Here is a 20,595-nt window from a genome sequence, read left to right as displayed (position 1 = left end):
CTCTTCCCTTGCTCCATCTCAAGTTTTTGCCGTTGCATAGAGTCACTAAGCTAAGGAACAGTCAGTGGACCAAGAAGGAAGAGTGAAGGATGTGTGGGGAGAAGTGCCAAAGATAAAAGGACTGTACTTCCAGCAGAGTACAGAAACTGTGTTTTACTGCAAAGAAAACTATTTTTGTGGAGAGAAGCTGTATAGTATCTGAGAGTGCGTAACATCTGGTTTTGAAATACAAACAGATGAAAGCATTTGGAAGGCTGGTGGGTCATTTTTGTCTGCTGGTTCCTAGTTAAATATATAAAAGTACAGAACTTGAGTATCCCAGGAAAGACCTGTGTTGTGTTAGGTAAAGCCAGGACCTTTATGCTTTTGCAGTAAAAGGTTTTGGTTTTTTTCCTGAAGCTTGCTTTTGGAATTGGAGGGAGTTAGTGCAGGAGTTCATGTCTGTCTTCAGAGAGCTTGTTGCAAGCTGTAGATAAATGAGAGGTAGATGAAAAAGTACAGTTGGTTCTGTTGTACTCTTAAGTAAAAGTTAGCGATGAGACTATGAGCTGTTGCTTTTATATCCTTTTTACTGTTGTGTTTGACATAGAAAAAGGAAACTTTAAAATCACAGATTCTTTCATTTTTACTTTTCATTAGTGATTTCCTTAAGCACGATATATTGATTGTCATACTTAGGAGGACCTTCGTGTGGATGGTCGTGGCTGTGAAGACTACAGATGTGTAGAAGTAGAAACAGATGTTGTATCAAACACAAGTGGATCTGCAAGAGTAAAGCTGGTAGGTAAATTTCTTGGGGATTGTGTACCTTGCTGATGAAATTTCTGGTTTTGAGATGTGTGACTAGTTCTGAGATAAGCCGAGGCTATTTGTGGATGGGTTTGTGTGTGTGTAATAACATGTGTGTGTATAGCACTAACTGAAACGATGCGTTAATGAAATAATGACAGGATGACTTAACCTGCTTGAGCTAGATTTACTGTGAAGTGCTTGGGCAACCTTCAGTCTGAACTAATCTAACATTTAATCTTGAAAACTGAAATTGCTGTTGTGCCTAATCCCAGGAAAAAATAATTCTGTTCCTTTAGAGTGAAGCAAAACTACTTCTGGCATTTGTTGACTATGAAGAAGATAAATATAGTGTCCAATATTATAAAGGTTCTGCGGAAACAGCTGTTTCCAGAACCAAAACGATAGAAGTAGTCGTGGATGTTAAGAGTGTCTTTTTAACCTAGAGAATGTATGGTAATTATTTGAAGAATCTTCTTAGGCCTAACATTGTCCTTCTAAAGCTTTTTGTGTGTTTTTTTTTAAAAAAACTAATGCTAATGTAAGTTCACTCTGATGCACTGATCAGTGCAGACAGCAGAAAGGTAGGAAAGTCAGTTTACTGTAGGCATTTAAATTAAGTGAGTAGTTCTGTGACTATAATTCCAGTTGTGCAATATGTTTTTGTTTTAACAGGGACACACTGATATCTTGGTAGGGGTAAAAGCTGAAATGGGGACACCGAAGTTAGAGAAACCGGACGAAGGTTACCTGGAATTCTTCGTTGACTGGTTAGTATACTAGAAGAGAAGGAAGTAGATCTAGTATTTGGATAAATGACTAATCAGATTTTACCATTCTTCTGAAGGTTATACCTTCATTCCACTACCGTCCTGTAAGGGTCTGAGTAATAGAAATAAGTTATTTTACTGTTTCAATAGTGGTGAATGTTCGGAAACTTTCTGCTGGTTCTGCAGACCCAAAATAAGCAAAACAGTAGAAGTTAGACAAAAACAGGTTAAATAAAACAATCTCGAATTGCATAGCATCACTGCAACTGGAAAAGAGTAATGGTTCAATTACACATGCATTTAACATGACTTCATGACTACAATGTCAGTTGTCTTTTTTACAATGATAGAATAGAGGAAATCTCTTTCAAAAATTAAGTGTTTTGAAAGAAAAGAATGGACTGATACAGACTGTACTTTAACTGTGCTTAGAGGTTTGCTTACTCTGTCTGTGAAAGCACTGGAAAAAGTTTGAAGGGTGCTTTGTACAAATCTGTTTGTTTAAAAAAAAAAAAGAAAAATCCTTACTGTAAACTTTAGATGCAAAAGTTAATTAGAAAGTTAAGTTACCACATTTATTGGTGAAATAGTATTTCATTAACTAAAATGGTATTTGTTTTTAATCATATTCCTGGCTTTGTGCTACAAATGGACTATTGTTTAGCCTTACAGTCTTCATAGTGCTTGAATTATGACAAAAACTAGAAGAAAACAGAGTGCTCTTGTTTTCAGGTTGCTCTGAGACAGCATAGTGACGTCTCAGTGTTATTCCAGACTGTCTGCTGTCTGAAACTAGAGTATCCATGTCTTGTAGACTTCCCAAAACTGTTCTTTATGAAATAATGTGCTTTGGGAACCTCCCGTAAAAGCCTTGACACTGTCAAGTTAGCTGTTTGGCATGCAATCTTTCTTTCTATTAAAACCAAAAAATGTTGCTACTCTGACAGTAAACCAGTATGCCTTTAGTAAAGCTAAGGTATAAGAGCTACTAAGTAAACGTATATCTGATAATCTTTCTGACCTAACTGGCTATATCTGCCTTAACGTTTGTATCTCTCTCACATTATGCAGCCTTATCTAAGGCTGCCTCTGTACATCATGATGTTACTAGTTAGAGGGAAGGACTCACCTATGAATTAATGGTTTGTCTGTGATTACTGTTCAAAAAAATATTAGACAGGAAGATGATCTTCTCAAATGTGGTCCTGCCATTAGAGAAGATCTGAGCATGACTGCTTTATAAAACTCATGTATGAAATATCCTAAATAGTACCCACTTTGTTCTGGTGGTTTCTGTATGAAGAAAGTCCACTGACACCAGGGGCATTTCCTTACTAAAACAAGTGGTCTGTGGAGATGTTGCAATTCTGTGACACTTCTTTCATATGTAAATAAATGTTAGAAAAACTTCAACTCGTTGGATTAATGTTAGGTTGTATTTTCTAACTGTTAATCTCCACTTCATAAGAAGATAGGAGAGAGATGTGCAGCAATATTGTACAAGATGGATCTTGTCAGTTCTAGAAATAGGTAATTCTTACTTTCTGTGACAACACAGACCGAAAGCCTAAATTTTAGAGAAGGGTAGTCACTTCTGGCATGCTTGTGCCACCAGGGAAAGGTGACGTCTAGCCTCCAGAGAGATCCAAAAGACAGACTGTGAAGTGGGCACAGGTTGTTTTCTGTAAAGGAAAATGAGATGCTGTCAGTACTCTGATGCTTTTCCAGGCTGCCACTGGGTGGTGGTAACTGAGCGTAGTTTATACACTGAGTCTCCTGGGGAAGTTCCTGTATGTTCTACTTGGCGTTTGTATTGTTGAAACGAGTAATAAAAGGAACCTTTCCTCCACTTCTTTCTCCGACCGTAAATCCATTATCGTGGCAGCTGTTCTTTGCAGAGGCAAGAGGCAAACTAATGAATTTTGAAAGAATGAAATGTCTTTACGTTTTTTTTAGGGTACTTCCTCCCTTAAAGAAGTATTGTCAGTACTGGATGGGATTGAGCTCAGTTTTCAGAGAGAAACGCCATCTGATGCTTGAGTAAAACTGTTTCAAACTCTGTAAGCAGATGTTCGTTTGGATGGAAAATGTGGTGACAGTGCCTGACCAGGCAAAGACCTGAATCAGTAAATCCGTGTTGGTAGAGTTACCAGTTTGACGAGACTAGATCTAAACCCTTGTTAGCCCAATTCTTTGTAGGGTCATGAGTTTGAATATCATCATAATCATATTAACACAGAGAGCATCTGGACCTGAATTTGAGTCTTATCTACTTCTGGGACTGCCTTGACCATCCAGATGTGTCAGAAACGTGATGTCTTCTGGCTGCTTTCTGGAAGTGTGGAATATTAGCGAGGTGGTTTACTTACTGCTGATTCCAAAACAGTGAATCTGCATTCTTGTTTTAAATGATTCTGTTTCTTTTGGTGCAAGAAGAGAAATCTGGTATTGGTTGCTTGAAGTAAATACAGCTTTAAGTGAAGAATGTCCTCTGTCTAAAGAAGCCCTTGTATACCAGGAAAATAGCTGTAAGCTTTTGTTTAATTAACTGTTTTATCTCTGTTATAATTACTTACATTGCGGATTATAGCATATTAATGGCCTGGGCAACGGATGGGAAGTACTTAACTACTGTGAGAGAAAGATTCTGACTGGTAACAGCAAGGGTTTTGAAACTCAGTAGAGATCTGTGGTAGAAGCATCATTATGCTTTAGGAGGAGTCTTGATTGTTATGCAATGTGACACTGAAATGGTTTTGAAAATCTTTAAAATTACATTCTGTTTGGGAGCAGAAATTCTGTACTCCACCTGCCACTACTAAGTTCTTTCTGTGTTCCGTAAAACAAGTTTTTTTTTGGCATTTTTCTGTTACTGGTGTGCTAGACAACCCCTTTTCAAATTTTACCCAGTGTAAATTACTGCAATAGTCCGTCAGCATCAGGTGGCAGTATTTACCGTATCGTTACTGTAATTGTACCCTGCTAACTTTGCTTCCTTATTTCACTTTGATTGCAAGGAACCGAAGGGTTAAAATAATAGCAGAATTCAGATGCAGTGAAACTTGCAATGATGTTCCAATTGAGCCTTATGTTCTTCCTACTCACTGTCAAAGAAAGTATCCTTTTGTAATTAAAAAATACAACATTTGATAGCACTTTGTGTTTAGAAATAATAATGAGGTATAGCTTGAGGTTTGTATAATTCTTTTCAACTTATCATAGGAATCATAATGCTTGTGTAACTACACTTTTAAACAGAATGGTTTAACCAGAAAAAAAGCTGCTTCCATGGATAAGTGCATGTTTAGTACAACCTGAAGACCTGACTCGGTATATTTCCAGAATTAAGTTATACTTAGATACAGTCCTGTCTTATAACATTGGTGTCTAATATTAACGCAACTGTGAAAAATACTGTGTATCACACTTGCAGTGCTTACACGTGTGGCAAATGTAGTCTGGAAGCATAGGTCAGTCCTTGATTGGCAGTAATTATTTTTTCTTTTAAAGAATGTATAGTGCTGTCTGTTCCTAGTAGCAGCAAATAACTTCTATAAAATCCAGTATCTCTTCCTGGCATTCTGAGTTTTCGTCAGTTCTGCAGAATAACGAGTTGGGAGAATTACTGTGAGGTAATTCTTGCCTATAAGAATAATAATAGGTAATTGTATGTAGGCTTATACGCTCTGCAGTCTTGTTGATAGAGCTCGCTTGGTTTAAGTCGTACCTAGATAATGTGGATCTTTAGTTGTTTTTTTTTAAAGGTGAAGGGATTATATTCCAAGGCACAGATTTTCTGCTGTATGTTTATATTCCTGCAGCGTGCCTGTTGGAAGAGCTAAGATTTTTGTATCATCGTATAAACACAAAACATAGATGAGAAATTGTCACTGGGAGGTGCCCAGCCAGGAGAATACAAGGCTTTGCTATTACAGATTTTGAACATACCGAAACAACTTCTGTGGAACTACCTCCTTTCCCATGTTCTGTAATGAGAAATTAATTTGGGGGAGGTCTGACTAGTTTGTTTAAAAACATGGTCCGCAACGTGTGCCATGAGTCCACTGCTTGAGAATGCGCTCGCCCTCTCTGTAAAGCAGAGGTTGCGTTCAGAATATTTTTTGTTATTTTGCTGTTTATGTATCTCTGGACATTTCTGCTCTATTTCATTGTGACTTGGAGCTGGGGGGTTTTTTGTTTGTTTTTTTTTTGTGGGTTTTGGGGGTTTTTTTGGGGGGTAGGCCTGTTTTATTGTTAGAATTTTGTTCTTAGTTGTGTACAAGGCCCCAACACCTGAGGAATGTCTTGCGTGACTGCTCATAAACAAAGTTCGTTATGTTGGAATCGGGGAAGTGAAGACCACACGCTTCTGTGAGATCCCTTCTGGAAAAAAATGTTCTTTAGTTGCTGCTCTCCATAAGCTGCAGTTGCTGAAAATAATGAGCTGCTGTCTGTAAGTGGCTTGATAGCAGAGAGTACACTCAGTAAAGAAATCGCCAATTAAGGTCAGGCAGTCATGTCACTTTTAAAAAAAAATGCTTATTCTACTTGTCATATTGTCACATCTTTCTCTTCTTAGGCGCTCTCTTATTAATTTAACATTCAACTCTAACAGGCTGTCTTGTTAGCTGTTCTGAACTTAATGCAGATTTTGCTTTTTTATCTTTGAAAGGATTGAGGGGATAGAAGATGACATTGCTTAAGAAATAATACCTGAGAGAATTCACCAACTTACAATATTATAAGTTGGGAACTGAAGTGAAATTTAATTAGTATCAGAGTTTGTAGCAAAGTGTAGGTATATTATCTTCATCAAGACGTTTTCTTATGCAAAATGGATGTAATTTCTTTACAGATAGGATGCTTATTCTTGTACAAATAAATCCTTAGGTATTTCGAATGCATTATATTTAAGAAATGTTCTTTGGGTATTGGCTGCTTCAGAAGTGAAAATATTTTTTTCTTTCTTTATCTAGTTCTGCAAATGCTACTCCTGAATTTGAAGGCCGGGGAGGCGAAGAACTTGGCACAGAGATAGCAAGTACACTCTACAGTGTATTTAGCGGCGAGAGCAGCGTAGACTTGAAATCACTTTGTATTAATCCCAGAGACCACTGCTGGGTTCTCTATGTTGATGTATTGGTAAGTAAGGAAATGAAAACTGAAATTCAAGAAGGTTTTTCAAGGCGCTGACTGACTTAGCATAACCATGTGTATTTTCATATTAAAAAAGCTTCTCATAATGTGATATAATGCTTCACAGCATGGACGGCCATTTACTTGTGAATCTGCCTATAATAGTTAATCACTACTTCCAGCTTGCTCTTTTTCTACTCTTCTTGATGCTGCTGCTCTGCTGCAGAGCTAATAAAGCACTGAATACTCCAAATCTGTCTCAGATAAAAATCAGTGATCTTATACTGACAAGGAAATTGCCACTAAAGAAGGCTGAACTTTTTTCCAAGCTAGATATAACAGGAAATATGTCATTCTAATGAACGTAAGTTAGCATGGGTGTACGTTAGCCCTAACGTAACTGTCCATCCTGTCTACCTCTTTGCAGTATTATCAGTACTAATTCAGTAAAGTAAAATAGAAACTTTTCTGGCAAAAGTTATGTTTGACCTAGGCACTTTTTGATTAAAGTTGTATACATGCATTGAATGTAGAAAAGAAAATGAATATTTGTTTCCATTTAAAAAATGGAAAGTTAATTTTATGCATGTAAGTCTTGTGCATCCAGGCACTCAATTTCCAAACTATGCTGTATTTAAAGCACTCTGTCATAGGAATTTAATAGAAGTCTGCAGGTCTTCCGAGCATTATTTCCAATTCTTGCTGGTCCAAAGTTGAGTTTCTATTTGTCAAATTTGTAACTGGAAATATGTTGAGGGATCTTACTTACAGGAATCCATTAACGTCTATGAAGTGCTTTGCAAAATGTTAAGCTGTATTGCCAAAAAAATTAAATACAGGGTTTTGTTAAACAAAACACGAACATTTAGACTAAGACCTAAATAAATGTGAAAATTAGTCCATTAGGTGTTTAAAAAGCAGTAGCATTAGCCTAATTATAGTAGATATGGTACATACCGTGACTTGGTCTGCACACAGAATGATCAAATAGGTACCACTGCTGAGTGCTTTAACAGCACTAGTCACCAGCTTATTGGAGCTTGGCATAGTTTAATAGAGAATGAAGTGTTAGTTCTGAGAAATCTCACTGGGGCCTTTAGTCACTAGGTAATTACAAGCAGAGGTACAGAATATTAAATACTGTTCTCATTTAAGCAATGTACTGCTTAACATTGCATAAACACTGCATAAACAAAAGCTTTCCTAAAGTTGGCTGCTGCAGAAGTAGTTCTGTATCGCTTTTGTATGAGGTATAGCTGGTCATTATTTGATTGTTCCTGGACAAATTTGTTACTTGTCCACAGCTGCAGAGAACAGCAGCCTTGGTATTTTTGTGCTACTAGTTGTATCAGAATTGTAAGCATCAAGACCTATGTTATGTGATGAATTTTACATTTAGCTTTGTTTACAGTGCCAATAAAGAATCTGGTTTAGGTTCATAATTAGGACTCTAAACTTGATGAGTCTTTTTAATGTCATATTCTGCAGGGATTTTGTGCGTGACCCGTCGAAGAGCTGCTGGTACAGTTAGAACAGGATACTATTAACATTTGTCTGTTACTCTGTCCTTCACCCTCTTTTTTTTTTTTTCCCCCCATGCTAGACCTCTGTATTTTCACATTTTAGAGATATTTGTACTATTTCCTTTTCTAATTTTCACATTTTTGAGATATTTGTACTATTTCCTTTTCTAAATAGAAGAGTTGTATCACATGTGACAGTTTATACTTGATGTAGGTGCTTGATACCTACAGATTTTCCTGAAGCTGCTCTTGCCGAATCATTCCTGTAAAATTCTGTTTTAAAAGTACATTGTGGAAGTATGACACTTGTGTTAATATAAGGTACAAATCATATTATTCATCATTTGAGGGAGGCAGATTCTAAATATAGTAACAATGCTTATTAAGAGTCCTTTGGATGATGTTTTCCTTCAGAATTCCTGGAAATTGTTCACATTGGTGTTTGTGTTGCATAGTTAAGTTGGAGGGAAAGTAGACCTTAAATCTGTCGTAGACCTGAAAATACTGGTACCTTGTGATCAGGTGCTCGTTTTTGAGTCTCTCATTCCGAAAGATGAAAACCCAGAAAGAATGTTACGAACCTGGAGAGACTCCATTGCTGTGTAATTTAGCCATGGGCACTTTGATCAAAGCGTCTATATTCAGCTCCTAGGTGTAAACGAAATTTGAGATATGCAACCTCAAAAGAGAAAATAGAGTATTTTTCATAGTCCTGCAGCTTATCCATTAAAAACATCTAAAATATTTTCTAGTGATCAGTGTACTTGGGAGGTGCTATAATGGTGTACCATCAGACTGGAAAGAAAATAACTTCAACTATGCAGACCACAAAGATGCAGACATATGGACACATATAGATAGATATATGTCAAAGGTCAAGAATATATACCTTGACCTTTCAAAATACATGCATTCTTTCTTAGCAACAGAAGGCGTTCCATTTCCAAAGAGCAGCTCATGAATGGGGAGGTACACAGTACTGCAAAACTAGAAGCCTATCTCACCCTCTCTGTTTCCCTCAATTCCTTTCCCCTTCAAAGTCACTGATGTCAGAAATAAGCTTTTAGGCATTTTTACGGGTGTTTTTGATACATCTGTAGCCTTCTCCGTGTAATTTACCCCAGCAGGCTGCCGTGCTGAGCAAGGTGAATCAAAGCATGCAGTCTTTTTGTTCCCTACCCAATTACAGTACGTTGTGTGTTGGGAGGATGCATTAGGTTCTGTTGAAATTTTAGCAATTCACTACTCAGCATTGCTCACAGGATTTCCTCATCTTTTCTATTCACCCTGCAGTTTGGAAAAAAAAAAAGTTAGAAATCTGTCCTTTTGGAGGAAAAACTTATTTGAATAAGGCAAGGTCTGCAATGTTTTCTCTTTTTCCCCACCCACAACTTTTTCATTTGCATATCAGTAAATTAAAAGCAGTCATTTCTAAAGACTCCTTTGCTTCCCACAACTGACGAGAGTGTTCATTTCTTTTATTTCTTTTTGGAAGAATTGTTGTACCGCGCTTGATACAGGCTGTGTTCCTAGCCTGTAGGCGCCACTGTAATACAAATAAGGCTTTAGAACAGCAGCATGAACGTAAGCCTAGCAACAGGACCGGCACATCCCATTATTGTGTTTTAATAACAAAGATATTGTGGGGCTTATTGTGTTATCCAGTAAAATCCAATAATGAGTGAAAGTGGCAAGTTAACCTCTCTGTATCCAGCAGCTGTTTGCAAAGAAATAATCTGATCACCTTTGTATTTAGCTTTCTATCCCAACTTTTTGTCATTCTTTTTACACAATTCAGTCTGTCTTCATAAAAATAAAACTGTCTTTCCAAAATATCTGATTGATGATTTGCTCCCAGTGCGGGAGTTTATCTCATTCTTAAATAGATTTTGAAGAACAATCAATGCAATCAGTATTGCAAAACTTGTTTTGCTCTCATCATTCAGCATAGATTGATGTAATGGGGAAGCATCCTTATGTTCTTGCTGAAGTAGTTTCAAATGCTTGCTAGGGATGTGTGTGTGTTCATAGAATAGTACTGGCAGCTGAGAGCGGAGCTTGTCAGAGCACTAAGGCTAGGCTATGGCCAAGTACATCTTTGAGCTGTCTGTCAGCCCATCGAAGGTATTAGTGGTTATGGGAGCCCTGCCTTTTTATCTGGTATGCGGTGCTGCTGTTCTCTTTGACTGTTCTGATCTTCATGGGAAGAAGCTAAGCTAGACTCCCTCCACACACTTTAATTCAAATCATAGTGTTACCAACAAGTAGACTTTGAGATCAGCATCTACTTAGATCTTTTTCAGCTACGAGACAAACCTTCTGATGACTCCTCATCTGTGAAGAATAGAGAATAAATCATGATGTGCCTTCATAACTGTACCTTCTATAACTAGCTCTTTGTACCATGTTCCGGGTGACAGTTTGCGTTGCTGCTTTGAAAACAATTCTACCAATTGGGTTTGTCCAGCTGATATTTAAAAAAGACTCCTCTTTGAAATAAAGTATAGAAAATGGATTGGCTTGATGTAACATTAAAGAATGAATGTGGTGAGTTTATAAAAAGTATGCCAGTCATAGTCTAGTTCAGAGCCTTAGCACAAGAAGAGTAAGGACAGTGGTGGTTTCATTCTATTATTAAATTTTATCATTAATTTTATTAAGAAGTGCGTTAGCTCTTCTATTTTGCATTTATAGTACAGTTAGCAGAAATCTTAAATCTTAATTTCCTATCTGTTGTTTCTGTTCATAGATAGGCTTTAAAGACAATTTTGGTTTTTAAAAACCTGTTGTTCTTCTTAATTTTGTGTCTTTCCAAGTAGGTTTAAGTAAAATAAAGATTTGGTTTAAAGGCACTAGCCTGATTTTCTTTTAAAGAGATTCTTTTTTTCCTCACCAGTTATTGGAATGTGGTGGGAACCTCTTTGATGCAATCTCCATCGCAGTGAAGGCAGCTCTCTTTAATACAAGGTAAAGCACAGATCTCATTTCATGTGAGTGGAAGTGGCATGGGAAGTGGAAGAGAAGTACTTTCTGTGAGCTAAGCATTTCTAATGCTTAATTAAATAAGAAATACCCAAGGCAACCTGCATTCAGATACAAGGCAGTCCATCTACATGCAGGTAACATGAACTAGTGTTACTTCAATTCAGGATGCAAAAGTCATATAATTGAAACAGTTGCTCCCATGTGAGTTGTTTTGCCTATCCAAGGCACGTACTTATTTACAAAATAACGAGGTCTTTTTTCTTATTTCAACCAGAATCCTAGTTCTGAATAAAGAGAGAAGATCATATAAGAAGTAATTTAAATAAAGAAAGAAAATCTGTTGCTTTGGGTACATGGGCAACATGGAGCGTGTAATTGTTTTAATGATTCTGCTTTATTTTTGTTCTTCTGGCAACCATATCCTTCCTGTAATCTTTAATCTGTGAGCAAGCGACCACAGTCTTTTGGAAGTCAGATATCAAATCACAGTGTTGTACAGTATGACATAATGCAGAGCGGGTTGATTTTTTTACGTGTGAAAACCCTGTCTATTGATTTGAGCAGGGAATGCCAGTATGTCTAATCTCATATGACCTCAGAAAGTCAAGAGGAGAAATTAAAGTGAAAACCTGTTGATCTCATTCACTATTCTTCTCCCTTTCCCTTGGTACCTACTAAGTTTTCTTTGGATTGACACAAGGTTGTTTAGAGTAGCTGCCTGCTCTCCATAGAAATATTATTGTCCAAGGAAGACAAGATGTCAGTTTGAAGATCACTTCAGATTAAGTGTTCTGAACTTCGCTTGACATGTGTGTCCCTCTTTGAGTCTTACTTGCCTTTCGTAATCTGTTTACAACCAGGTTTTTGTAATAAGTGTTTTCAGATCTTCGTCAGCCTTGACTGCAGCCTTGGAACCAAGAGCAGGGAGCTCAAGCTGCTGTTTTTTCTTTCAAGCTACAAATTTTTAGGTATTCAGATATGCATTTGAAAACTCTGGTTTCATCCTTAAAATCTTATTCTAACTATTTTTATAATAGCTATGGATGCATTTTTCTTTAGGGCTAGATAAATCCAGAATTGTAATTTAAGGAATTTTGCACAAGAATTATGGGATTTAAATCCTTTGTATGTCTGACCTGACTCATCATATCCCCTTCAGGCATGGAACAATGACAATATGACTGTTTTAGGGGGAACATTTACTCCTCGGAGTTTTGTATTGTTCATTGTGTTCTAAAAACTATATCAAGATCATGTGCAAAAGATAGCAGATACTAAACTTTCTTCCTGACTGTGTCTCCAAGGTGCCTAGGGCTGGATTTATCCATGATGGAAGTAGGTTTTGCAAAATGTGCAAGTAGCTACTATGTCAGGACTTAGCATTAAACTTGATCCTGTGGAATGTGCGTACTTGCAACCAAGGCAACAGAAACTAGGCAACTTAAAAAAGCTACAGAGTTCATAACACAATAGCCTCGCAGATGTCGTGGCGTTTTGCTGGGCAGCATGGTAGAGGCAGAACTGATGCCTACTTGCAAGGGTAAAACTGGTTTTGCAGTTGTGAAGTCTGGGTCTGCAGCACACAGAAAAGAGCATTGTTCATTTTGTGACTAAGTCCTGCTGTACAGATTTTTGCCCTGATTAGTTGCAGGAATCAAAATAGAAGAATAAAAATTGCAATCTAAACATGTACAGCTAGTTCTTAAGATAAATCTTCACAAGCTGGGAGAGGAAGTCTCCAGTTTTCTGGAAATGTTTTGTGCTACACTCTCTTTGCCTAGTTTTTGTGTGTATATACCCCCTTTTTAGGCAACTGTGATGCTTGTGTCCAATTAACTGTCTTTTTGCCTCTGCAGTAGTTCTAATTTGTACCTCTGTCATCTGTTCTTGACCAAAAGAGCTCCTTGAAGGCATTTTTCAGGTATTAATTCTGGCAGCTTTTTCTTGCAGACCAAATATTGCTCTGCTTTCATAGCTATTTTAGGATGGAGTTAGAAATTGCTTAATCTCACAGATTTTCTTGAAATTTTCCTTCTTTTTTTAGACACTGCTCTGGCATATATACTTCTTGTCTAGGCTGTTTTCCAATGTTGTCCATTGTCCTGTGTAGCTTGAGGGTTAGTCACCTTGTGACTTTATTCCATCAATTTTTAATGGAATATTTTTAACTTGAAAATAGGCTTTGATCCATTTCCAGTGAGTTGCAAAGCATTTCGAGTTTCATGTCAGGAAAAAGTACACACCACAGTTGTTATGCTTACTGAAAGTTATAGTTTTAGCTTGGCCCAGGCCAATGTTTTTGTAGGGAATTTGTTCTCACTGGAGCAGGGTTAGCTGTGGTGAAGTACTTGCCTCCAGGACTCTTAGCTACAAACAACTAAAATACTCTTCCAGGAAACAACAAAAATCACTTTGCGTTGGTGGGGGAAATGTTCACTAGATCAGTCTCTATCTCCTTCTCCTTTAAAAGAGATTTGGTACAGAATGCATAGAAGAATGTAACCTCCAGAGTCTAGCTTTAAAATACAATGCTACTGTAAAAGTATTAATATAAAACCAGATGGTGGTTACATTCCACATGGTTACTGAAGTTAGCTTTCTAGGGACATCTTGAAATATTTTATGTTTTCAAGTGCAAATATGTAAATGTGAGAGTAGTATGGTGGAGCCTTGTGCGGGCTTTACTGGCCAGTAAAGCACAGTGTCTCGGTCAGTACTCCATCCTAGTGGGCACCCAGATAAGTGAGGGTATATAAGATGCTGACATTCGTGGCAGCTTGAGATACCATCTTCTACTAAATTGGTTTAAATTACTTTATTCATTATGCTAAGAAAACTGCATTAAATCATCCTGTAAAACTCCCATTAAGTGGCGCTCAGAAATACAGTGTATGTACCACTGATAAGGAGCCTGTCTAGCTCATTTGTGAGAGACCTCATCACTCACAATTGAGAAGAAAGCATTTCTTGGATTTCTGCCTGGGTTTTTATCTCTGGACGTTGTTTTTGTATATCTATCCTTAGAACAGTGGAGTCTTCTGGCTTCTTAATGAGACTATCTTGCCAATCTTCCCATCTTGCTAAAGAGAAAGGATTTTACTAATGTCAGCTTTTCCCTTTACCCCAAGTCTCCCTAGCTAGTGGTGTTCTTTCCTGAACAGCTTTGCTGCTTGTATTTGCTACTCATGTCACAGCTTTGCCAAGCAATGCAGTTGCTGTAATTCTGACAACTTTATTGTTGTCTGCAAGGTTGGCAAACACAGTACGAAAGGATTCAGTCTGGGTAATCTCTCTCCTGTACACCCAGGTGGATGTACGAAGAATTGTTCAGAACTGATTTGTGCAAATTCCAAAAGAATCTCTCCCTGTGTATTGGTGTAAAAAGCAGTTCACATTCTAATGGTTTGAGTGATGTAAATAAGATGATATTATCCGAAATATCTTCCCATTTCTCAGTGAGCAAGTTGTTAATACTTTGATAACGTTCTGGATTTTTTTCTAAACATTCAGCCTCATTTAGAGGAAAGGGCACTTCTTGGAGCTGAGACCGTATGACAACTGTATTCATTATCTGTTCTGACAATGATTTTGCACATTTTATTTCCACAGAGTACCCAAAGTGCATGTTTTGGAGGATGAAGAAGGCTCTAAAGAGATTGAGCTGTCTGATGACCCTTATGATTGTATTCAACTTAACGTGGATGACGTACCCTGCATCGTCACACTAAGCAAAGTAAGCCTGACAAATTGGTGATCTTCTACCTAGAGATTTCAGTTTCTATTAACTTCACCTGCCATTTATTTTTTTCCTCAAGAGATAAAACTTGTGTTACAGAAATGGTCAGTGTCCACTTTGTATATATTTGTTCATCTTTGGCCTCCTAATCAAGAAGGACTTTTGCTGAGTAAGGGATTTTTTCCACCTCTGACTTGGCAGGTTTCTACTTGATGCATTCTTAAAATGCATCTTCTTTCATGCAGAAGAGTTGTTTATTATTTTTCATCTACTCCTTGCTCAACATCCAGTGCAGCAGATACTTCAGTATATTAAAGCAAATGATCATTGTTGTGAGGCGTAGAGGTTGTGTGAGCTGCCTGGAGTTACACAACGAGTATTTGTTGCTGGGGTCGGAACTCCATTTTCATGGGTGCTGTACTGTTCTTTCCTTTCAAACAGGTTTTTATTTTCCTTTTCCGTATATAGCACACAGCTAACACAGCTCATTTGCTGGATGCTGCGTTTTCCATTGCAAGAGTTAGTGATTTGCTTAGTTACCTAAAATTTTGTCTGGCATTTCTTTTAAGCAAGTTGCATAAATGGTAGAAAGGCCATCCCTGAAGTGAGGGCTTGCCTGAGTCTCACAATGTGTAATTTTCACCGGGTGGGAGGAAGGTCCAGGCTTGGAGTTGGAGTGGAAAAGGGGAATATGGAGTCTTATATAGATGAAAGGATGGTCAGAGAGGAAAACGGTACGAAATAGTGACATCGTTATCTCACCTCTGTTATGCGTATACACTCAATTTGGGGTCAGAGGCTGTTTAAATGCTGTTCTGTCAAGTCAGTCTCTGTCCACTACCAAAGCCCACGTGATAGTAGGATGAGAGGCTGTAGGTAACTAACGGAGCTACTACTCACAGTTGATCTTCTTAATAAAGAGCTTAGACAACTGCAAACTAATATGCCATTTTGTCACTAACTTACAGATTGGATATAGGCATGTCGTGGACGCTACCATTCAGGAAGAAGCCTGTTCTTTGGCCAGCCTGCTTATTTCTGTGACCAGTAAAGGCACCATCACTGCTATGAAGAAAGTGGGGAAGGGTAGCCTGGATCCCGAGAGTATTTCTGAAATGATGGAGGTAATGAGTTTTGAGCAGGTATTGTCTTGGATGTTATTGGATGAACTGGAACTTGCCCTTTAAGGACCCTGGGAAAGCTCTGATAGGCACCACTGCCTTAAGATCTTTATTTCAGCATTGTCCAATGTTTCCAGGTCCTGTAGCTTCCACAGTACAATTGTGCACGTGGCAAGAGTGGAGGCTGGTGTTGGAGCTAATCCTGGTGGTTTTCCACTGCTGGAGTTTATTTCTGTAAAGAAAGCCTTCTGTTAACTCCTTTGAGGTCCTTGAACAGTACAGAATTGCACATTGTAATGAAGGATCTGCCCACAGACTGATTTGGTGATGCAGCCAGTGTGCATTTTGGGCTTCTCTGGCCACATGACAGGGTGTTGAGCTGGTCAAAATTCACTCTGCTCATTCTGAGCACGTTCACAAGAGTTTACTGAACTTTGTATTAGAAGGCTGCTTTGCTGCTCAAGTATCTCTTGTCCTCTGGCAGCTAGCATATTGCTTCATATTGTGTGTGCTGGCTAATTTGAACGTGTGCTTGCGCCTGATGTGAATTTAATTTCTGTTCCTGGGTGATCCAGCAGTGCACGGATCTGATATTAATGATCATGGAATGCTTCTCTGAATGTGAGCACTGCCTTTATGTGTAGATTTTTCCAAAACTTACTCAAATTAAAATAAAACTTCCCCCACTGTTATTTTTCTTAATTAAAAGCATATTTTTCTTATACCAGCTGGTGTATATAAATCATTAAAGGGAAAATATTTGTCAAAAGGAAGTGTTCCATGAGAGTTGTCTTCCTGTTAATAAGCATATGTCTCAGAGTTGTTTTGTTTTCTTTGCATTGCAGACGGGAAAAAGAGTAGGCAAGTCATTGCACGTAGCCCTTCAGAAGACTTTGGATGAAGAAGAGAGTTTGGGGACCTCGCGGCAGAAAGTTGGATTTCTAGGATGAGTTTTTATTAATTGTTCAAAACTGGTTTTAATTGATTGTACAATCATCTTGGTTTGATGTAGAAAAAGGATATTTTTTGTTCCAGTACCTTTATCCTTCTGGCTAAGAGGCTTTTAAAATGTTACTAAGCATAAAGAAAGCTACAGTTAAATGCGAATAAGAGAATTTGAAATGCTTTCTATATGGGTGACTGTCCGCACCTAGGAAGCTCACCAGCAGCGATTGATGCAATTGCCTGGGAAGTGCTTGAGTCTGTTTTCATGCGGGACTGGTGTAGGTTCTGCTTAATTCTGTTTGCCTGTGTTCCACTTCTGCAGACCAGTTGCTGTGTCCTAGAGCGTCTGTGGGGTTGTCCTCGGTACAGCACAAGCCAGGTTTTGGGCCTCTTGGAAAATTTGTTGTTGTTGTTGTTCACCAGCCAGATGAGAACAGCACTTGGTGGAAGTCTTCCTTCAGATTATCTTACTTTTCTTTGAATAAAATGTGGTTAGATTTTACTGTAAATACAACGTGGTCCCAAGTTTCCAATTCATATTTAAAACCAAGATTTCTTTGCTCACTAGAGCTCTGCCTATCCCTTTTGCTGACAGGTGCGATAGTAACCTGGTCAAAACCTCTCACGGAGGCTAAGGAGAAGGGGCATGGCTAAGGTAGAAGGGAAAATAGGTTAATTTTCAAGAGTTCGATAATTCAGCTGGAAAAACGTAGTGGCTGCCAGTAACGATCCTTTTTACAGGGAAGGACAGAAGATGGCAGATAAGGTACGCAATCAAGTTGTATCACTAGGTCTTCAAAGCAGTGGATTCCCTCCCTGCATCAGTTGGCTGGCCCAGCAAAGAGTAAGAGCTGTTTATTTGGCAGGATAGGAAGAGACAACAGATAGAAGAAGTCAAAGGAAAAAACTGATTTTTCAAGAAGTTGGTACTTCAGCTGCAAGTGTTAGAAGGAACGTTTTGAACAAACATTATGGTGAAAGTTGCTACAATAATCCAGGAATCATTTAGCTCTTACTCCAGCAGCATTTTCTGAATTTCCTGTTTTAATTTCATAGTATCAGCTTAAGAACATTCTTTTGACTGGAATATATCTAGTGGGGAGATGGGGAAGGCTTTTGCTGAGGGAGAGCTGTAGATATAGGACAAAATGTATTACACTTCAAACTAGTAATCGTGATCACATTAAAATACATGGCGTACTTAAGGTCCCCAAATCCCTTCAGCCCTCTTCCTAGACCTCACATAATCATTCAGCGTGACTGCAGTACTACTGTGTATTTCAGATACGTGGAAAAAAAAAAAAAAATTGTCCCAAGTTGTCTATTTTGAAGAGGTGGGGTTTTTTCAGTACCTTAAGTGATGCCTTAGGTAGGTTGTGATAGTGCTGTGCAGTAATACAGCCAAGAAGTGACAATTATTATACGTATCATCTTTAATCACTCCAGTAGAGTTATTGTTTGTGAGGCAAAGACTAACCTGACATCAGCTTTCCAGTAGCTGCTATCTGTTCCTTGTCATGCAAAGCTACTTGTAAGACTGTAGAAAGAAAGAAAACTGAAGGGAGAAAAAACATTTGCAGTACCTTAGACTTACCACAGGCAGTTTTTGTTTGGTCATGTCTTGTTTGATGTTTCAGAAAATAGTTAATCTAAACAAGGATTGCAAGTCTCGAACCACAGCCATTCCCTGAATAGCTGTTGCCTGTTTTATTACAGATTTGTGGTTGGATACCAAAAGGCTGCCCAGAGTTACATCCAGGGTGAATTTTGTAACATGGTAATAATAGTGTATTTCTTCATAGCCTTCCAGCTGAAGGATCTCCGAGCGTTTTGCACGTTACATCATTGAAGACACTTCTTGTCGCCTTCCAGAGCCTTTTAATTTTAAATTGATATGAGAGCTGGGGGCAGGGGGGGAGAAAGCTCACTGTGTTTCAGGCGTGTTAACTGACACCATTGTGGGGGTGAATATACGTGCATTCTCTCTCTACTTCATATGCAGGATGGCAGATATTTAGCCCATCTGAGATCTAGGCTATATACTCAAGGTATCTAAAGAGGAAACTCTTGGTACCTGAGCATCTGTGTTTGCTGCCAGCACAGGGAGCAGTGGAGCCGCTGTGTATACAAAAATGGCTACCACAGTCACAAAATATTTGGTACCAAGCACTTCTGAGAGCGTCACTGTAAGTTAACACGGTGCAAGTATCTGCAGTGCCTCTAACTGTGCCTGTCCTCCTCGCAGGTCTTCTGTAGCTGTGTAAGCAGGCACACAATGAATTGGGGGTCTTCAAGGGGTCCTACTCCTTCCACACTCGCTACCTCCCATCTGTTGGCGTGGAAGACCAGTGGGGTGGAGTGTGACCCCAGTTCAGACTGGGGCTGCTCCTACCCCTGAGACAGAAATAATGAGCTTGGCCAAAAGCATTACACAGCTGCTAGTTGGTCTCAGCTGCCCCTGGGGCTTTGCTGCTACCAGCTCATGTCCCAAGTGGATAAACAAAGCTCTGAGAGGGGTAAAAGCTCTCCCAGCTGATACAACATCTGCCAAGAAATCTTTGAGGCTGTGGTTCTCAGCCATGCTGAGGGCTATGCTGCCCATTTCTATTTTCCTAGCTCTCTTTAACCCCTCCCTTCCATCCCAAACAAAAATAGCACTTAGATTTTTTTTCTTTAATAGAGGCTTCAACTGAGCCTGCTCCTGTTCCCATCTGGGCTGGTGGAAAGTTCCATGTGTTGCTGTGCAGATATTGCCACGTTTTCATTGACTCGAGTCCAGTAGAACTAAGAGGAAACATCTGCGGAGCGGGATAGCTCTCTGTTTGTCCTAGAAATTAATTGCTTCTGCTGGGAGTGTCGAGAGGCTGAAAGCTGTGTGCTAGAGATGAGGAGCCTAGCAACTCCTGCTAGGCTTCTACTTGTGTTGCCTAAAAAGCACCCAGCTGCAATTTACTTGGGTTTTTTTTTTTCTTTTCTTTTTTCTTCTCCCGTGTATCCCAGCCTAAAGGTCTGTTTGACAGGGACAGTCCCCTTGAAGCAGGAGAGGGCCAGGCTGGATGTCAGTGGACCTGGCTGGTTTGCTTCTCATGTGCCTCCAGATCGGTGTTTATGCTTGGTGTGATGCACAGCAGATTTACCAAGCCCAGGGATCCCATCTTTTCCCAATTACAGTAGCGGTTCAACATTGCAGTTGTGTAGTTTGGGGAGGAGAGGGGAGCTTGTTCTGCCCTGGGGCTGGAGGCGATGGGGAGGAGAGGGGCTATGCCGCCTGCGGTTGGGCTCAACGAGAACTTGCTTCGGCACCGCCGGTTGCCAAGACGAGTGAGCGTCTTGTTCATGGCTCCTGGGAGACTGGAGTGTGCAGGTCTCTGTTTGAGGGACTTGGCACTTTGATTTGATGTAGATAACACGGGACTTTCTGCATTTTCTCTGTAAATAAGAATTAACTGGGATTTACCACTTTCTGCTAGGACTGCCTCCAGCTTTGCTTTTAAACTTCAGCAGATACCACTGCCCTCCCTGGCAGCAGGATTTTCTTCAGCCCTGCTGTAGTAGCACTGGTTTACTTTGCTGTCCTGGTTTCGGCTGGG

The 20,595-nt window shown here is 39.1% G+C and overlaps 1 protein-coding gene across 1 annotated transcript; it reads left to right on the top strand.

The window, feature by feature from the left end:
* Positions 1-678: 678 nt before the first annotated feature.
* EXOSC7 (exosome component 7) lies at positions 679-17,040 on the top strand (the record flags this gene model as incomplete). The annotated part of the gene is made up of 7 exons (XM_009697003.1): positions 679-780; positions 1,465-1,559; positions 6,536-6,701; positions 11,115-11,185; positions 14,813-14,936; positions 15,908-16,063; positions 16,906-17,040. Coding segments are annotated over 7 exons (819 nt in total), but the record flags the coding sequence as incomplete, so codon positions are not given.
* Positions 17,041-20,595: the final 3,555 nt, after the last annotated feature.

This window comes from Cariama cristata, unplaced genomic scaffold, assembly GCF_000690535.1.
Source record: "Cariama cristata isolate BGI_N322 unplaced genomic scaffold, ASM69053v1 scaffold21393, whole genome shotgun sequence".
Classification (NCBI taxonomy): domain Eukaryota; kingdom Metazoa; phylum Chordata; class Aves; order Cariamiformes; family Cariamidae; genus Cariama; species Cariama cristata.
Note: the sequence above shows the minus strand (reverse complement) of the source record. Positions and strands in the feature narration are given on the sequence as shown.